This window comes from Curcuma longa, unplaced genomic scaffold, assembly GCF_044706935.1.
Source record: "Curcuma longa cultivar G26 ecotype Majalengka, Jawa Barat unplaced genomic scaffold, ITB_CL_G26_1.1 contig_19982, whole genome shotgun sequence".
Taxonomy (NCBI): Eukaryota; Viridiplantae; Streptophyta; class Magnoliopsida; order Zingiberales; family Zingiberaceae; genus Curcuma; species Curcuma longa.
In genome coordinates, this window is record NW_027431240.1 from 53253 (window position 1) to 73775 (window position 20523).

General features: G+C 37.6%; 3 protein-coding genes and 1 pseudogene across 3 annotated transcripts; 3 read left to right on the plus strand and 1 right to left on the minus strand.

The window, feature by feature from the left end:
• Positions 1–151: 151 nt before the first annotated feature.
• LOC141817301 (uncharacterized) lies at positions 152–2623 on the plus strand (annotated as a pseudogene).
• A 1328-nt stretch (positions 2624–3951) lies between these two features.
• On the minus strand, positions 3952–6589 carry LOC141817293 (pentatricopeptide repeat-containing protein At3g09650, chloroplastic). Its single transcript, XM_074704969.1, has one exon. It carries the CDS (start codon positions 6548–6550, stop codon positions 4400–4402), a length of 2151 nt encoding a protein of 716 aa, XP_074561070.1. The 5' UTR covers positions 6551–6589; the 3' UTR covers positions 3952–4399.
• A 2276-nt stretch (positions 6590–8865) lies between these two features.
• Positions 8866–14256, plus strand: LOC141817286 (protein RETARDED ROOT GROWTH-LIKE-like). Its single transcript, XM_074704964.1, has 7 exons — positions 8866–9307; positions 9402–9525; positions 10818–10980; positions 12580–12728; positions 12809–12960; positions 13739–13853; positions 13924–14256. Exons 1-7 carry the CDS (start codon positions 8982–8984, stop codon positions 14041–14043), a joined length of 1149 nt encoding a protein of 382 aa, XP_074561065.1. The 5' UTR covers positions 8866–8981; the 3' UTR covers positions 14044–14256.
• A 981-nt stretch (positions 14257–15237) lies between these two features.
• On the plus strand, positions 15238–19382 carry LOC141817288 (selT-like protein). The gene is made up of 4 exons (XM_074704965.1): positions 15238–15495; positions 15591–15661; positions 16385–16700; positions 19091–19382. Exons 1-4 carry the CDS (start codon positions 15295–15297, stop codon positions 19205–19207), a joined length of 705 nt encoding a protein of 234 aa, XP_074561066.1. The 5' UTR covers positions 15238–15294; the 3' UTR covers positions 19208–19382.
• The last annotated feature ends 1141 nt before the right edge of the window (positions 19383–20523 follow it).

A 20523-nucleotide genomic window follows, 5' to 3' on the forward strand; every position in this document is an offset into this window, starting at 1 on the left:
AGAAAAAAAAAAGGCCTCTTCCTGATTTTCTGCCAAATAATTACCCGCCATCAAAAGTCCAGGTTAAGTCCGCATTCATTTTAAATGTGGATTTCAGTCACGTGTGACGCACATGCTTGCGAAGGGCGGTCGCCGGAGTACGATCGATCGACCGCGTTTCCGGTGTTTGTTGTAGCCACCAGTCCACCGTCGCCGGCGAGTAACAGGTGGCCTTTGTGCTGTTTCTCTGCCGCCGGCAAATAACAGGGACTCCCATGGTCGCCTCCGTGCCCCTCCTTTCCAAACAGCTGCAGCCGCAACGCCAGGTTATTCCGATTCGGAACCCTAAGTCCCTTTATCGTCGATTCGATCTGTGGATTTATCTCCTTGATTTTGTTTCAATGTTCCCTTTCTCACGTTGGCAGCAGATCGATGAAATCACCACCGTTTCCGAGAGGAACGAGGCCGTAGATCCCCTTCTGGAGTGCGTCTGGTCCCTCAAGATCGTAGGACTGCTCTTCCATCCCCTTTTCTTGTTGTTATTTATTTGGAATACTCAATTTGATTCATATTCTTGTCGATGTCGATTGTTGCAGGCGCCACCGCTTCTGAACTCGCCGCCTCCAACGGAATCCGGCTTATCAGATATTCTTGTTAGGAAACCCTCCTCATCGTCCTCGGTATGGTGGTCATGATTCTTTCCTCCATTAAGGTTGGATATAGTTTTCCATCACAATTGTTCATTCACAGTCCGAGAAAGATTACTGCTTTGATTAGATTGTGTAGTTGCCCTTGAAGGGTTTTTGAACGGCCCCTAACAAATTTTCAATCAAGAGATCTTGTTTATCATTTAATTTACATTTTCTAAAATTGTTCAGACATTGTAAAATGTGTACCTGTATTGTATTTAGATATGAGTAATTTTAATCTTTCTCAGTCAATGTTTGCCATTGTTATTGTTGGATGCTTAGCTGGTCTCTTCATATTAGGCACTCTGAATCTGAAGGTTCTGTCGGAGCTCTTCTCTGTGTACCGCAAGTGGCAGGAAGAGAAGGCTTGTAAAATCAGTAAGAAGCAGGTACTATTCTGTTTATTCTAACTTCTTTAATTATTAAATAGCGTTCTTACACTACCTATTTGACAATTTATCTAGTCCTTCATTGTACTATACTAGCATTTCATCCAGACTCTTGGAAATTACTATTAGTTCAATCTGATAAATGGATAGTAAATGCATTGTTGCTAACATAGCTTTCTGTATGAACAAGATATTACATTTTTAGTTTGAATTAACTTCAATGGATTATGGAGAAGTACTGAAGTATAGAGGTCGTTTCATCTGTAATTGCAATAGAGCAATTTGTTATGTGAGAAAACAATGTATGGTAGTTGATATGACATCTGTGGATCTCATTACCAGACTCCAACCATGTAGCTTTGAATGGGCGCTTACTCTAAGGCCTATGAAGGGGGCCAGGCGCAATGTTGTTAGGGGAGTGACAGGTGAATTGCTACAGCTACCTTTAAGAGATGCAGGGTGAGCCTAGGTAGCTAAAACTTCTCCAAAGCTGACTCGCTCAGAATTCCATCCATTTTGACAGATCCAGGCCTGCATCAGCCAAGCTCCTTGTAGCTCAACTGAGTTGACTCAAACATGATTTCAGTCCAATTGAAATTCTTTCAGTTCAGTCTATTCCAGCCAACTTTACTCGATCATGGTCTGAGCTAATTGAAACTGTTGGCAGAATTTTTTGGTCTGTTGTAATTTGGCTATGATAGAACAAATCACAAAAAAGCTAATTCTAGGTTCCCTTTTGTTATATATTTTGGTATTTTCAATTTGAAAATAATTGACGACACTAATTTGGTACCATTTAGTGCATTGAGTAGTAGTTGACTCCTACATTTTTCTTCCATTACCATAATATCTCCTATTACCAACCCTATATGTTTCCTTGATTACCATGATTTTTCTTATTGTTCTATTTTTTGGCACTATGTAATGACTAAAAGTAGAGATACTGTATGGTTTAAATGTTACAAGTATAATGGCATAAACATACCCTTGCAAATGATAATGATTAAAGTTAGTACACAATGGAGTATATTAATGTTTTGAGTTTGACTATCAAATGTTGCAGTAAGAGATCGAGAACAAGATCGATACTGCCAAAGCTTTGGCAAGTAAGCTTCTTCAGCAATTCAATTATTCAGTTTCCAACATGAGATCAACTGCTAATAGTCTGGCTGAAGGTTACTTTCTCCACTTTCTAGTATCTTATTGCACCATTTTTTTAATGGAATTAGATTCTCAAGCGTTTAGTATTTTCCATTTTCACAGCTATGGGAAAGATGGTCACTGTTGCCATCTGACTACATACTTTTTGCCTTTTGAAGCAACTAAATGATTTTTTTTGACATTTCGGTCAATATTGCAGTGAATCAATTACAGGTAGATGTTGGTGAACTAAAAGGCAGGCTTACACAGGTAATAAGCAATTGTGATGCACTATGCAAGAGAATTGCAGCAGAAGGGCCAGAGTCACTCAGATCTTCTCTGAGTTCTTTGTCCTCCAACAACTCAGAAACATAAACAGATTATTCCTTAAGTAAGAATTCTCAAACAAGTGAACTGCAGTTTGCATCGGATTATATGAAACCTTCGTAATCTTTAACACATTCATTCATCGTACAACTAGTTTGACATTATTGTACAACTAGTTTGACATTATGTTGTAGTCATAACGATTATTTTTCCATTTATATCCTAGACATTGTCATTATAACACATGTTGAATTCATGCAGTCATCTATATTTATAACTTTAGATTGCCTATTGCAAAGACTAATATATAAATTTGACTTGCTCAGTTTTGCATTTGAAGAATGCATTGTCAGTTGTGATATAATGTTACTCAACTCTATCATATTCTTGAGTTATCGATCATCAAAATTAGGCCATGTGTATTGTATTCTTTGCTATTTGGTTAAGTTTATTGCCATGATACACAAATTTCATCAAAATGCAAAGAGGTACCTGCTGCTCCTGCATATCAGTATGCTAAGTTTGTTTCGAAAACATCAATGCTATATATCTTCATTTGTCATCAGGTATACATTTCATTTCCCAGTATTTCCACATGGTTGCAGGATGTGGTTGAGACGTGAAAGATCCTGTACGATAACTAAATTGTTGATGGTAATTTTGTTGATTTTGCACAGTGGCAGGAGGTGAGCCAGAAAGGAATAATGGATTTCTGAGTGCCCTTGACAAACAATCTGAGTTACAACAAAAAGATTCTTCTTCAATTTCAGCAGCCGTAACATAAAATTCAATTGGTTCTGGTTTCTTATCTTTTCATGGACATGATATCCTTTATATATTCTTATGTCAGGAGATATCTAGCTTGGCTGAAAAATCAGTTTTGAGTTAGGGTATCAGTTTAAAAGAGGACTGAAGATGTACCAGGTACGAGTATTGATTCTCATGCTTGTATATTTGTCTATCTTATGAAACTTGATCTTAGCCAAAAGAGAGGTATTCTTGTCTTAAGAGGTGAAGAATTCGGTATCTTTAGATCAAATTGTTGGTTTATGTAGTGCAGATCATGAGCATTGTGGGAAGTGATGTTATTTCCACTTGTGTTTCTCAGAAAATGTCTCGGTCTCCCTTTGATCTCTTATTCAGTTTATCAATCTAGCTCATATCAAGTGTAGATACCTCTGAAACTAAACAAACGTCGAGCTGTTAATAGGTCGTATTTAGGTGATTCCTGATGAGTCTGAGATTGGTGTTATTGTGCATCATAGTTGCTTTCTACTGTTCAAACCATAGTTCACGCAAGGTTAATGACCATTCACACCCATAGCATCACCTTGACATCAAGTACCATCATGTCAACACAAATATCAGATTTTCTCATGGTTGAGTTAGTTAGAAGCTTAGATCACAAATGCAGTTTTAGACGTTAAAGGTCTCTAGGCACAATAAAGCCCAACAAGTTAATCTTTGTTTTAAGGTTCTTGCATTCCTCACGCCAGCAAAGTTGCTGAAGATAACAGAATGATAATCATGAGCTAATTGGATGTGAGCAGGAAGTACAAAACTCACTTTTTTTCCCCTTCTTATTTCTAATGCCATTTCAGCTTATAAACACAACATACAGCAAGATTCATGCTTGAATACTGAATATTGGCCCTTTTGCCAGGTGACTTCCTTTGATGAACTTTCAATGCATTCAGCTATAATGATTCATATGTATATGAATGTACTGAATCAACATCTATCGTATGGATTGCTGGTTCTCTATCTAATAATCATTTTTCCCTTTCATATGTTTGTTCAACAGCTAAACCTTTCAGGTGAGTAATCTTGAACACTGTTCAAGCCTGCACATGAGCAGAGCAACTAGAGGACTCCCTATTCATCCTCGTCGATAGCTGGCTCAAGCCTCCACTCACTGCCATAGTAGGAGTTGGGAAGTCCAAGCCAGAACTTGAAAGCCTCGGCCGCCCTCTTCCTCCCTCTCCTCCGGTCCTGCCTCGCCTGCGATGCGTGCTTACTCGTAAACATCCTTGAATGCATCTCCACATAGATCCTCTTGTACTTGGTCTTGTTTGGGGATATGCCATTCTCCTCCATGCAAGCTACAATCTCCAGTGCCTTCTTGAAGAAGGCCGCCCTGACACAAACATCAGCCAAGGCATCGAGCAATCCTTCGTCGGGCCGAAGCGGCGGCAATGAGGCACACCTCTCCTTCACCTCATTCCACAGCAGCAGGGCCTCCCCTGGCTTTCTTGCCAGTGCTATCCCATTGGCAAGGCTTCCATAGGTTGCCACATCAGGTTCGAAGCCATTCTGCCTCATCTTCTCTACAATTTTCTTACCTTCTTCTAACAGCCCCAGTCTGCAATATCCTTCAGTTAACATGTTGTAGGCTACCCTGTCCAGCTTCACCCTCGGGTCCTTCTCCATTTCGTCGAACACCTTGTGAGCAAGCTTCGGCTGGCCGGACAGAGCAAAAGCTTTCATCAGAGTGGTGTAGCTGACCTTTGACGGGGCGATCCCCCGCTCGCGCATCTCATTGAAGTAGGCCAAAGCTCCAGCACTGTCGTCGATGAGTATGCACCCGTCGATCAAGATGTTGTAGGAGACGACGTTGGGCTCGATCCCCGCTTGCTCTGAGATCTCGCCAATGAGCTCCTTTGCCTTGTCGAGCTGCAGCTGCTGGCAGTAGCCTTTGAGGAGCACATTGTAGGTGACTAGGTTAGCAGGCACTCCTGCGCGCGCCATCTCCGCGAGAACACTCCGGGCGCGGTCCATTTCGCCGGCTTTGATGAGCGCGGTGATGACGGTGGTGTAGGTGACATGGTCGGGATGGCTCGCAGGGTCTTCTTCCTGCTGCATTGCTCGGATCATGCGCACTACGTCCTCCACTCGGCCTTCTTTCATGTATCCCTTCATCAATGTCGTGTACATTCTGGTGTCGGGCTTGTAGGTCTTTGGCAGCAGCGGCTGGTCGCCTTCTTCCTCAGTCGAATGGTGGTACATCACTAGCTTTTCGAGGAGGGCGTCAGCTTCCTCGTCGCGTCGGCCGATGGAGGAGTCGTGTGCTGGCGAGTGCATGAGGATGGAGCAGAGGTCTCGCCGGCCGTCCCTCATTGCTCGTACTAACTTCTCAGCGGTTTCCAGGTCGTCGAAGCCCACGTAGGCGGCCACGAGGGAGTGCAGGGTGGTGATGCAGGGGACGAGGTCGGCGGCGATGATGCGCCGGAGAGCGAAGACGAGGAGGTCCTTGCGCCCCGCCCTGGCGCACATCTTGATGAGGACGTTGTGGGTGAGCACGTCGGGGGCGACTTGGTACTGCGGCATTTCGTTGAACAGGTGAGCGAACCTGCGGACGTCGCCTAGGTTGGCGCAGGCGTTGAGGGCGGCGTTGAAGGCGGCAGCGTCGGGGCGGGCGTCGGCGGCGGCGATGGCGGGGACGCGGCGCAGGCGGCGGAGGACGGAGTCGAAGAGGCGGAGGGCCTCGGCGGGCCCATCCTCGGAGGCGGAGAGGCGGCTGACGACGGCGCTCCAGGCCTTGACGTGGGGAAGGTATCCGGAGCGGAGCATGGTGCGGAGGAGGGCAAGGGCGTAGGCTGTGGAGCCGGACCGGGCGGCGGAGACTGCGAGGAGGCCGAGGGAGTTGGCGTCGAGGCAGTGGAGCTTGCCCTCGTCGCGTAGGCGGCGGACGAGCTCGCGGGCGCGGGCGAGGGCGGCGGGGGTGTTCTGGTACGAGAGCTGGGCGAGTAGCCGGCTGAGGCAGGTGGGGCCGGGGAGGACGGGGCTGCTGGAGTACACCTGGTATGCCTCGTCGGTCTTACGCTGGCGGAGGAGGGAGAGCAGCGTGGCGTCTTGGAAGGAGCTAGCGGCGACGGGCAGGGAAGAGGAGGATGATGATGAGGAGCCGGCGGCGGCGGCGAGGTGGGTTCGTATCTTGGGAGCCGGAAGCTGAACCGGGTCTAATTGCTTCGTCGACGGTCTGAACCTGAAAGGCGGAGGAACTGGAGCAGCGGCGTGCTGCAACATTCTCCAAAAGCCACAAGTTTTGAGACGGCGAGCGAGTTGAGTGGGCAGGAAGAAGCGAGAGAGAGGGATAAGGTTTTTCAATTTGCCTCCTGAACTTTAACAAATCTCAATTCACCGCCCCTATAAGGGATTTCTAAATTTATTTTATTTAATTTTTTTAATTTAGTTGTTCTAATTTCATCCATGAATTATGAAATTAGATGATTTTCGTTCCTACTTCATTTTGAAATACAACTTATTTGATTTTTTTTTAAGCTCCTCGGATCACAGTGCGAAAGTAAACGGAAAGGTTGTGGTGTTGGGCCATCAGGTGTGGATATTTATATTTTAAAATTTATTTTGATGATCGAAAATTTTTTTTATGAAATTAAATTTATTATTTTTAAAATTAATTTGATGATAAAAATTAAATATTTGAATTATTAAAAAATAATAAATTTTAAAATATTTGTATCTTTTGAAATTTATATTTTGCTTTTTTAATTATGTTTTAAAAATATTGTACCGTGGAATATATGGATGCTTGATATATATAAATGATAAATTATATTTAATTTGGGGAAGAGAGGGGGAAAAATATAATTTTATTTAAATTGTGATTAACATATTTGGTTGGAGGTTGTGAAGTTGAGGTAGATGGTAGCATTTCAGATTGATTAATCTTGGGATTGATTAATTTTGTTTTATAAAAATTTTTTTATCAAAAAAGATGACGAAATGAATCTAACAGTTAATTTTGAATTTCAAATAGATATTTGATCCATCATTGACCATCACACTATTGCCCTGGAGCCAAGTCCTATCCTTTGGTGGTGATGTACCTTGGAATGAAAATTTTATAGAGAGATTCTCCCGTAGAAATTTTATCGATGATTTCTTTATTTTTTTGATAGAGGACCTTTTATTTTCGTCAACCATTAGGATAAATCGAAAAATGAAGATGACGGCTCAATCTAACAGTCAATTTTGAACTTCATATATCTAATCTATCGTTGACCATCTCACTATTGCCCTGGAGCCGAGCTATCCTTTCTAAGTTTGGTGGTGATGTACCTTGGAATGAAAATTTTATAGAGAGATTCTCCTTTAGAAATTCTATCGATGATTCCTTTTGGATTCATCTAATCGGGTTGAATCTAAATTAGGGCCGTTGATTGAAGCTATGAGTTGTGTGGTATTGAATTTTTTATTTAGAATTTTTGATAGAGGACCTTTCATAATATTTACATTCTTTATCTTGTTCTAGTGCAATTTTTTTATGGATAGAGAATTTTTGATGGTGCAAGTTGACATATAGTTTAGTTGGCTAGCTATACCTTTATCTCTTGACGGAAATTGATCACTCATTTGGTCGATAGTCGATATCATTCAACTTCCCCCTCTAATGCTTGTCACTATTTCAATCAACCAAATGCTTGCTAGATTTGCTATCTATTGCATATTCAACCATTCCATTTCTAGAATACGGAGTGTCGTTAGGTCAACTCATGTTCGAGCTTATTGCGAGTGCCTTAGAGTAGATGGACACTCCGAGTCATTATGTTTGAGGCTTTGTACACACATGGAATTATAAACAAACTTCATATTAGCTACTATTTCTTCATCCTCATCAACAATCCTCAAACAAATGAGATTCTTTGTGCGCCAATCTATTCTGCAAAAAAGTGAAATTAGAAGCTACAGTGAGTTGTGATCATCTTGAGGCTAAAATGGTTTATATGTTTTATCATTTGTTCTTCGTAAGAAGATGTCTAGAGGCCTTTTTTCTAGACTAGAAGTTAAGTGTTGTTCTTAGGTAAAAATAATTTATATGTTTTATCATTTGTATTTATGATCCTTTTTTTTTCCCTGCAAATGATATAATCATATGATTTGATTTTTCTTATCATTCAGCTTGGGTGAAAACAACGAAATACCCACATAGTTGAAATTTACGACGAAATAACTAAATATTTATGATCGAATCTCGATAAAATCGGACAATAAATCCTCTTGAATCGTGTCCAATTATAATTTTTTGATTTATTTTTTATTATAGATAATTAAAAATCATCGAGCATTTATTTGTGCCTAGTGATTTTTAATCGTCATTGAAACATCTTTCCATAATGAGAAACAACCAAATGCCCTACATTTTTTGTAGGTGAGTAAATATTTTGCATTAGATACTTTCTTATAACATAAAATGTATAATGAGAATTATATTAGTTTATTTTATTTTTGAAAAATGGGCACTTTTTGACATAAAACTATAAATATTGATAAAATGTAGAAGAGCGTTTTGCAAAAAGAAATATTTTGATAATTCCCCGAAATGTGATTCATCGCAAATTTCGTCGCCGCTTCTGCCCTCCTCTCGCCGGCGGCCGACCCTCTTTCGCCGGCCTCGAACCCTACGCGCGCTTCTGCTCACAGGGCTAACGTCTCTGCGATGCGGCGCAAGCTTTTGCTTTCATCTTTCTCAAGGAAAACCCTACTTCGCCACTCGCGAACCCTAGCCGCTCCTCCTACTGCCTTCCCGGGCGGCTGTCCTTACTCCACAACCGCTGTATCCAGACATTTGAGCGGTTTTCCCTTCTTTAGAGGTCTTCGATTAGGGTTCCGCCTTGGCGATTGCTTGCCAAAGTACTTCTCAGCTGCGGCTTCCCAATCTCGCTTCTTCCAAGACGAGAAGCAGGGATACGCACCTTCGAGATATTCCGAGGACGCGAAGAAGGGCCGATTAGTCCCCGTGAATGCCTATTTTTTGTCTACCAGGTCGCTCTGGCTTTTCTGTAACTGCTGTTGGCTCTCAGCTTCTTGCTTTCTGTGATTTTTGATGGATTGATCGGTTTCTTGATCCAAATTGCAGTATTGATTTGAAAAGCTTGCGGGCGCACAATGCCTTCAACGTCATTTCTCCGGCTTCTCGTGTCAGCGACTGTGTTATTCTTAGATTCTATGACAATAACTTCAAGTTCGAGAATGATCCTCAGGTAAATTTGTTTGGTTATCAAACTAAAATTCATGTATTTATGCGATATTCCTCGCATTTGATAGTGTTTTTGGCCTTCTTTACTCCATGCATTTTCTTGTACGTTGTTGAAACTACTAACAGATGATACATGAAATTATTTTCGTTCATTATCTTAACAAACAATGGCTGGACAGATGATTTAATTTGTTTATACTTGCTAGATGGATTTAATTTGTTTATACTTGCTAGATGGTGTTCCTCAGTAATTTCTATTATTTATATAATTTACTTCAAAATATGTTGTAAAACAAAGAATGTCTGAGGCTGTTATTTACAACAAAACTCTAATGAATCTTTGCTGAGTTTGTTATTCAAGAAAGATGAGAGAAAGTAGGGGGTGAACTCTAAAAAAAATTTGGTTAAAATATTTTTTTCTGAAAGTGATCCCCAAAACATTGCCAATCTTCAATACGGGTATTCACATTTTAACATACATTCATTTAAAAATTTCTTTAACCTCATTTGTTCTAGTATTATGAACAAAAATGATTCCTAAACTTATGATGGTTGTATTATCAAATCTAATAACGAGATATGGTAGTATCTAGTTGGGACATGACACCCCCAGAGATGTGGCTACTGGGATTATCATTTTTTTTAGTTGGGACATGACACGATCTGGAAGCTGCACTGTGGGAATTTTTGCAGAATCAGTCTTTTTGAAGTCCATGATTCTGTTGCATGCTTGCAGCCACCCAAAAAATGCTGTTTGTTGCATTGTTATTATCTATTTGCAACTACTTTTATAAACAATTAAATCTTATTTATACATAATACCATAAACATTCCTATACTCAGGTACTTCCTGAGACATATAAAGCTTTCATGTTAATATGATATAGTTAGAATTAATAATTAAATCATTAGTGATGTATAATTGTCTTTCTGGCTGTCAAGTAGCTTCAGATAATAATAATAATAAAATTACACCGACTATCCATGCTTCCATTGGTGGGGAACAACCTCTTTTTCTTAAAGTATTAGTAGCACATACTGTAGCATCTAACATGGACCATATGTTAAGGCAACTATCGTTCAAAAATTTTATTTTCATACACGAGTTCTATCCTTGTATAGCTCCTTGGGCTTCAGTGAATGACATAGTTAACAAGATCTTCTGTAATCAGACTACTCATGTGGATTTAATGATCTTGTTTAATACCAACATATCATTTTTTCCCCATCCTTTTGTTTTTAGTTTTGTGCTCTTAAAGTTACCTTCTAATGTTGTTTGTTACCTCCTTCTTTTAGGTTATTGAGTTTGATTTCTCAAATGAAAGTAATTGTCACTATGTGGTGGTTTTTCAATATGGCTCTGTCGTGTTGTTTAATGTTTCTGAACAAAAAGCTGATGGCTACCTGAAGATTGTCGAAAACCATGCATTAATTACGTTGCCGGAGAGGGCAAAAGATGGTATGCATGCCAGGACCTTTGCTATTTTTTCCAAACTGATCTTGTTGTATATTCTGTAAGAATCCAAATATAAAAAGGGAATTTGAAAGACACCACGCTTATTGTCCTATTCGTTGCTTAGTGCACCCTTAGGAGTTGAGGTCTTATCTAGATTTGTACATCCAACTTTCTATATAAATGTTGAATGCTCAATCAAACTCAACTATATAAGTCCTAGAATACAAATGATTTATGACAGTTTAATAAATATGACATATTATCATCCCTTCTGTGCCATATATTGTCAGTGCTTGCCTCTAGGAATATATTTTACAGTTAATCTTCATAGAATAAAAGCATACATTGTTTACGATATAAACTGAAGTTAGAATAGCTTTTATGTTATCTGGAATGATATTTATACATCTGTGTTGGGAATAACTTTTCCTTTGAAATTGATATCTTTGTTGTGTTCCAGTTCTCATTTAATTTTTATATATTATATTTTATAGTTTTAAATAGTGTATTATTACAATTGAAGAGTATTTATGGTTTGTAATTTTTCCTTGAATTTGATGGTTGAAGTTTCAATTCTCGCATAAGTTGGATTCCAGATTTTACCCAGCGGAAATAAATTTGTAACAGCTGATTCTGTTACCACCATCTCTTGCTTGATGATATATCACTGTCTCTTACTGTATGAGACTTACTCTAAATGAGATAACAAGCCATATATTGATAATAAGTTTTGAAGTCGCTTACAAAGCAATAGGTTGTGGGCAGTTGGTGTTATTTGGAATTTAGTCTTGCAATATTTTGAGCGTAGCTTGATCCAATAAGATTTTAATAAACTTGTTCCACAAAAGGATCCACAGGGTTATTAATAGCGTAATTGTTGTTAGAGAAGTTGATTTGGAACATGGGTGGAACATGACCCCTGCCTTCAAAATAACTAAATCTAGTAATCACCAAGAAGTAATGCTCAACTACAAATATTTGCAATTGCGAGGAGTTTTTTTCCCTCATCATACTATGTGAGTGACATATCCAAATTCGGTTAACCCTATCATGTGGACTTGGACTTCTACAATTGCCAACTCAAGCCAATATCTTGTTTTCCGGAATAATAGTTAAATAATATCCAAATACTTATCGGTTGCATTAGGGTTTAACCGATTGCATTTAAGCTACCTAAGATTTGCCAATATGAACAATTGTTAATTAAATATAGATCTTAACTATTGACATCTAGTTAATGAATAAATTTCTAAGCAGATCGTAGACATTAATAAGCAATCACTGAAATCATAAATGAGCGAGGGCAAGTTACTGCATCTCGACATTAACTTGAACATTGGTACTCAATGCTGCAATTGCATCTTTAGTGCTTTCTTCCTTTCAAGTTATATGTATCGACACATGGTTTTTATTCTTAGACCAAGAGTCATTATTTATGAAACCTAAGGACTATGTTTTGCGTATGCTATTGTGCATCCCATACCCTTGTTTTTCCATATAAGGGCACAACGTTATATTGTACCATGCCATACTTCATGTTTTTCCTATAGCTAATGAGGTTTAGTTTTACTAACAGAGTGATTTCATTGGGTATGATTATAGACTATTCAATAGTTGAAATTCCAACTCTGAAGACGTGGATGGAAGGTGGTCTTGACCACATTATGCTTAAAAGTTTGAGCGTCGATGGCATCCTCACCATTGCAAGTGTTCTTGGCCAAAGCATTGCCTTAGATTACTTTATTCGGCAGGTACATCAGTTGCATATGGATCTGTCAAATTGTCATCTTTAAGTTTTATGAGGAACTGATATTGACCTTGGCTTGGGTAGGTTGATGGAATGGTTGAACTGTTTAGCAACATTAATCATGAAATGGAGAAAACAGGTTATTTTAGGTTGAAGAACAAAATGCTTCTGCAATTAGTCGGAAAAGCGAATTCTGTTCTCGAGGCAGTTATTCTGAAACTCAAGCTTTTTGACAGGTAAAATTTTCCTTTAGCACTTATTATCCACACAAATTTAGAAGTCACAATGTAGAATAGCTAATTGAACAGCAATATTGTTATTAGAAATTGTATAGTTCAGCCTAAAGGTGATTAAACCTGTACTAGCATCGTCATAGAAAGCTTCTCTTTGCTAAACCATGTTTGTTGAAAACGATAATTTTTGAAAGATTGTACTTTTTCCTTGGCACACTTCTACTTCCGCCTCTTGCTCTCGTTGGAAACATGGTTTAATGACTTGTGATTATTCTCAAAAGGCTTAGATGAGCCGTCACAATAAGCATTTATAGATTGGAATCCAAGGGACGAGGGACAATGCATCCTAACACATTATGTCAGTACATACACTAGCTTGTATAGATTTTGTTGCTAATGTATGCCATCTTACATGCTTTACATGGTTAGTCGATTTCTGTGTATATAATTTTCTGTTTCTAGTAGGAAATATGGTGGTTGATGACAACAAATATTGCTCCCCTAACAGCCATCTTTATTGCAACTAGATATTAGGCCCTGATGTGCTTAGTCTGCGATGAAAACTAATAGGAACCGTAGCTTTACATGTGTACATAGTCAACCTTGAACATTTCCTTTGAATTTTGGTTGATATCCAAAAATTATTTTGTTTTAGTTATAAACAACATCAGTTGAAGTTCACTTTTCACATTCACTAATCAAAGGATATTAATATATTAATTACCTTCGTTATATATCGACAATTGTATTTGTTATGTGCCTGATCATGTGCTTTCTCCAGGCCGGAGATTGCATGGAAGAATGCTAATTATGCGCAGATATGGGAGTACCTTCGCGATGATTTTGAGTTGACAAATAGATTTGGTAGCCTCCATTTTAAGTTGGAGTTCGTCGAGGTATGACTTGATTCCTTTTTACATTCTTATGACAGTTTTGGTCTGCTCTGATCTCGCTATTGGTTTGCAGCGCAACATTTCGTTCTTCAGGAACATCCTGCAGAATAGGAAAATGCATTTCCTGGACTCTCTCATAGTTACGTTACTCGTCGTGGAGATCTTAATGTCGATATATCGTAATGGAATGTAAACTTTTCAGAACCACAAGGCAGAAACCAGGAAGAGTGAGTCCTGTATCTTTGATATGAACCTGTTCCAAGGAAAACATCTTCAATTTTGATATTTAGATTTATGTAAAACCAAACTCTTGAGTTTGATAGAGTCCAGATTTTTTTTTCTTGGGTTTTTGCTGTAAAGTGTTAAAATATTGACATTTGTTTTTGATAACGAAATCAAAACAAAGATTGGATGGAAGTGTTTTGTGTTTTTTCTTATGGCAGTACTCATTTTCTGCAACCTTCCTTTTGGGTATATCCAATGAAACAGATCTCTGAAGTATTTAGAATGAAGGTAAACAAATCCAAAATTTTAAAAATAAAAAAAGTGAAAATTAAAAGAGCTTATTTTTTATATAACCTTTCTCTGATAAAATTAAAGAATAATTTATGCACATTCAAAACTTAACTTCTAGAATATTAATTTCATTTGGGATTCCAATCCTAATTAAAACACTTATACCTGCGTGGGCAATTTTTTTTATTTTTATTTATCATGAAAATATGTGTTATTTTTAAAAAAATATAAAAAAGACGTTTCATATTTTAAAAATATTTTTTTTAATATTAATTTAGACCAGCTTTAACAAAAGATACTCTCTATAAAATTTAAATTTGTTATATTAGCAGCTTGATAATTGAGAAAGCTACTCCAATAAAGTATAAGACCTAAAAAGAATTTAGCCTTCAACTTCATAGGTGAGTTGGTTAGAAGAGCTACTCCAATAAAGTATATTTAACATGAATATTTAACATCAAAGTAATAGTTTGGATCTCAAATGATTGAAATGGAAATATTCTAAATCTATAAATTTTGATTAAAATTAATTAAATAGTATTTAATAACTTTGATCAATATTAAAATAATTTTAACTATAATTATTTAATATTTTGAATATTGAAATAAAAGTATTTTTCCGGATACAGGGTATTCTTTTAATATATATGTTTTTTTTTATAATAATGAAAATAAGAGTACCTTTTGAAAAATGTATTCAATCCTAGCTAACTTTCTTCTCAGATATCAAACTTAAAAAACTATTTTTATTTTGATAATTTTACATTTTGCTCCAACATTTAGGAGAAATCAACAAATTACTAACGAAAATAAAATAAAAATAAAAAAATTGAGGTGCTCATTGATATTTACATTCCACCTCTCCAATTTTTCTCCGGTCCTTCGCCGAAACAAGTCATCGCTCGCTCTCTCGCGCGGATCGCCATCGATGGATCGGCTCCAGCTTCTCCTCGTAGGTTTTCCCATCCTCCTCTTCTTCTCCGATGTCGTCAATCTCTTCTCCGCCTCGCCTCGGCCGCCTCCTCCCAAACTCTCCTCCTCGCGCCTCCACCACCACCACCACCACCACCACCCTCAACAACCGCCTAACGCCCATCACCAGATCCCTGATTTCCCCACCGACTCGCAGGTAAATGTTCCCATAACTTCTTACTTTTTTGGGGTTGGCACCTTAATAATAGTGTGCGTCAACTGATTGATCTGCGTTTTGCTTAATATATGCAGAGTCCCCAGATTGGCGGGCTTGGTTATGGCACTAGGGTTGACCTGAAGTTCTGTGCTTCCTGTTCTTACAAGTAACGATTCTTGTCCTTCTATTTGTTATCTTCGTTTCGATTGGTTGAATTATGCTCTCCAAAAAAATAGCACAATTCTTTTCCATATCCTGAATTTTTTTGATGCATTTATTACCATTATTAATCAGAAAACTAGACTTAGTATCATTTTTTTTTATAGGTTTCAACTAGTGAGAAATGTTGCGCATTGATAGACATACATGATACATCCTTGGTGGAAAAGTTCAGAACATTGTATGTAAGAGTTGTTGTATTCATTATTTTGGTGGATCATTTTCGTGATAATAGCTTCACTAGTTGTTGGTGCTTGATAGCAATCAAAAAGCATTAAGTAATCAAGCAGAACTTTTGGCTACATGTGTTATATGCACTTCACTGAGCCAAATCAGAACGATTTCATATTAATGTCCCTCTATCTCCTTCCACAAAGGATATAACAATACCTTACTTGCTTGAAATCCTCTCTTTAATATAAATTTTCTTGCTGACTTTGCTTTTGGAGGATGCAAAAATTTTCTTTTATTTGCTTAAACTAACGTTCTAGATGTTACAAAACTTTGCTTCTTGTTAAATGTTTTCAATCAAAGGGTTTACACTGAGAAGCTATTTTTCGAGTATAAGAGATGATGTATAGGTTAGTTTCATTAGATCATCATTTAATCCACAACAGAATTTGAAATTTTCATTTGTGATAAATTAATGATATACAATATGCTATTTTAGGGGTACTGCGATGACGTTGAAGAAGATGCTGGAAGTTTCTTTTCCTGGGATTGACGTAGTATTATCAAATTACCCGCCAGCTTTCCCAAAGCGTGTGCTGAGCAAAGTTGTTCCTGTTCTTCAAATAGGAGTTATTGCAGTTATAACAGCAGGTGATCAGATATTCCCTAGATTAGGCATGGTTCCACCGCCATGGTACTACACTTTGCGCGCCAATAGATTTGGTTCCATGGCATCAGTATGGCTACTTGGCAATTTCTTGCAATCCTCTCTGCAGAGTTCTGGTGCATTTGAAGTTTATTGTGATGGTGCATTGGTAAGAAAATATTTCACATGCCTTGTTTTGACCAATTAAGTTGCCTTAAACAATTTCTTCTTGCTGCATCTTTGTGTGTGTGCATTTGACACTCAAGTCAATTCATGACTAATCTCTTATTTTATCCATTTACATCTTATTGTTATGTTGTTTAACTTTTTTGGATAAAACTTGGACCTATGCAATGTAGATGAAGCTCCCGCCAATACGGAGTCCTACGAACTTTACCTTATATTGCAAGAGGTTGTTTCTGCGACTCAAACGTGTAACCACAAGAATCACGCAACAACAACTTTACTGTTGCTCTAAGGCCTATGAAATATATAATATAAATTAAATTTAAGTGGGCAAATAGGACAGGATAGGGCGGGATATAAAAATTCTCTTCCATACGTGCCCCACCCCACATGTGGGCTAGATTTTTAATCTCATTCTTGCCTTATTTTTGTTTCGGGGTGGGGTAGGATGACCTCAGTCTGGTTGGGTTGGAGCAAGTCTTAGCAGGTGCAGGTTGACTGGTGCAGAATAACTTGCCATCCCTACTTTAAATTTCACATTCATCAATCTAAGTGCATTGTTCAACTATTTTTTTTCACCATTTAACATTATTGTGAAATGGAGGTTGACATAAAATACAAGCAGGATGGTTGGTGTTCTTTGTGATATAAAGTACATTTAAAACTTATAGGAAAGTTCTATAAAACGACGGTTAGACTTGTTATGTTATATGGAGCTAAATGTTAGATTATGACTCGAGCACACAAACAGAAGATGAAAGTCATAGATATGAGGATGTTAAAGTGGATGTGCGGACATACGAGGATGGATAGGATAAGAAATGAAAATATTATAGAGAAAGTCGAGGTTGTGCTTATTGAGGAAAAACTCTGGGAGACATGTTTAAGATGGTGTGCATATGTACTTAGACGATTAATAAATGCTCAAGTTAGACGATGTGAAAATATGACAAATACACACATTAAATGAAGAAGAAGGAGACCAAAGAAGATTTGATTAACAATAAAATAAGATAAAATTTATTTAAATATAGATGATGATATAGTATGAGATAGAACGTAAAAGGATTTAGAGTCCACCTAGTGGGATAAGAGTTGGTTGTTGTTGTATTTAACATTATTGTGAAATGAATCTTCCTTAGGTATTGATGACATGAGAAGCAAGAGCTATGTTTACACTTTGGAGATTATATATTTGATTGCATTTCCCAACATATCCATGTGAACATAAAACCTAGATTAAACATGTTCATAGAAGTAGATCAGCACAAAAAAAATGTATGCGCAGACAATCAGTTTTTTGTTTGTGTACATAAAAATGTTATGATTCACAATTTCTTGAAAACTCATAAGAGCACAGACATTTGCTAGTGAACTTAGTCCAAAACAAATTCAAAATACATTTTTATGTATACTTTGCCCCAACTATGAGTTTTGTTCCTAACTATGCAAGGTTTGTTAATCTTGCCTATTGAGCCTAGACTAGGCATGTTTCTTAATTCTAATCGATCCATCTGCCCCAACAAACCTTATCTTCCTTTGTCTTGAACGTGTCCATACTAACTTATTTGTTTAGATTTCATCGTTAATTAGGAATAACCTAAATCACTTATGAATAGGAGCTTTTATTTTGTTTATACAAGTAATCCTGGGCATCATTTAAACATTCTCATCCCTTTTTGTGTTATGGTTAGTCATCCACAATCTTACAAAAATAAATTCAACAAAAATGTCACATATACTTTTAGGAGACTCCAAAAGCCTCTTTCTATTTTAGTTATCTATCTTTTAGATTATGAATATTATCTTTGTCAATGCCCTTTTTTTAGTATAAATTTTTACTTGCATAGGTTCCTGTTCTGGGATGGCTACATTTTGTAATCCATGCAACTTTATTGTGTCAATTTTAGCTGCTATATATTTTCTTCATCATATATTTTAATATTTTATTCATGTTTTTTTTTAAACTAATAATTTTATTTATTAAACTACAGCATGATCAATTTAGTTTAGAAGTGACTTTTTTACCTTTATTTTTGGAGAATTGTCTTGACATTTGACTTATTTGCCATTCTAGTTACTCGCAGACTTAACGATAATTACCAGAAGCATGTTATTTCTGCATGTTTATCAAGAGCTTGAATTTGCCTTGACATCATTAAGTTGTTTTTTTTTTTTAACTTTTATCTTATTTTACTTTTGATCTCTTTGTTTCATTGATTGATTTGGTGTTAAAGTAATTGTGAAACCACAAGGTAATCGAATAAACATGATTTTTATGCATAGATCCTCCATTTTTTCATAGAACAATTCACGACCTTGATTCAAGTTATTAATCTTGAGCCAACAAACATGACCTTTTTAACCTTGCAGGTCTTCTCGAAACTGCAAGAGCAGAGATTCCCCAGCGAGTACGAACTGAAGGACTTAATTGCCAAGAGACTACCTGATTCTTCATTTGGAAGCAACCCCGGAAGAGTCGTATTGTAATGATTCTTGCATACGACAACCGCCTGTTTGAGAAACGCCAAAACTCACTAATGTGGATGTAACATAAATTCTCGACTTCAGAGATCTATCACGCTACTGCATAATGTTAGTTTCTTGCACTTTTTTCTATTCTGGAATAACTGTTTAGTAAATGCATCACCTTCCATGCTTACAAGTGATTAAAGCTTAGGTTTTAAACCCATGGACTGCATCAAACCGGATAGATCTGGCCGATCGACCGCAAAGGGGGTCTAGTCTGGTCTACCTCATGTGGTGTTATTTTCCTGTTATTAACATATCCCTTCTACACTTCAACATTTATTTGCTACCTCATGTGCTTCTAGTTTGCTTCATATATAGTTTGTTCCTTACAATTTTTAGTAAACAAGTATAGAAATTCAAAACTCAAAACTATATCACTAGCAATTGGAGTCTTATAGCATCTTCATCATTATCATCATTCTCGTTTAAGTTGTGTTTATCTGAACTACTTACGATGACATAAATTTTCTCTCTCTTGGTTTGTACCAAATAACACATGGTGGCACGATTGGTCCACAGTGTATCAAGTCCTGAAACAGGGATGTGACGGTAGATCATTACTACATCTGACTGGCAGTTCTCTTGGATGTTAATCCTTCAACTTGTTAACATCTTAGCTGAGATTCTAGGAGTTAAACTCATTTCGTTTGGTTTTCACATCTTCGGATCAAATGGGCCAGTTCATGGTTACCCATAACCAGTGACTTTTTGTCATGATAATGAGTTTGAATCTTTCGTGTTCGATCTGGGGCATACAGTCAATTCCAACACAATCAACAATCATGATTTAGTCGAACTGCTAATTTTAGTCAAATGTATTGGATTGCAGAGGCTGCAGAATCTTTCAGTCTGAGCTACCGAATTCACTCCTAACTGGATTGAGCTGTTCCTGGTTTTTGGCAAAGCATTGAGAAAGAAAGAGCGGATGGAGCTGCAAGAAGAGAACAACAGGGGCTATAAGCTAAAAGTCGGAAGAGACATGCGAATGGAAGTCTCATCGTAACCCTTAGAGGATCTTGAAACGCTGACTGCAGAACGATGAAATGTTCGTGTTTTCTGATTTATCTTATTAATCAGTGATAAATTTTTCTAAATCGAATCGATCACTTTCAAAATTAATTAGATCGAAAAATTGAATATTTAAATTATAAAAAAAAAAACTTACAGACATCTTGAACGATAACAGGAAGCACGAGGATACAATGGCCCCAATGGCAACTTGCAATCAATGGCGAAAGTAGGCACACAATCCATGCCAAAAGCAGAAGCGGCGC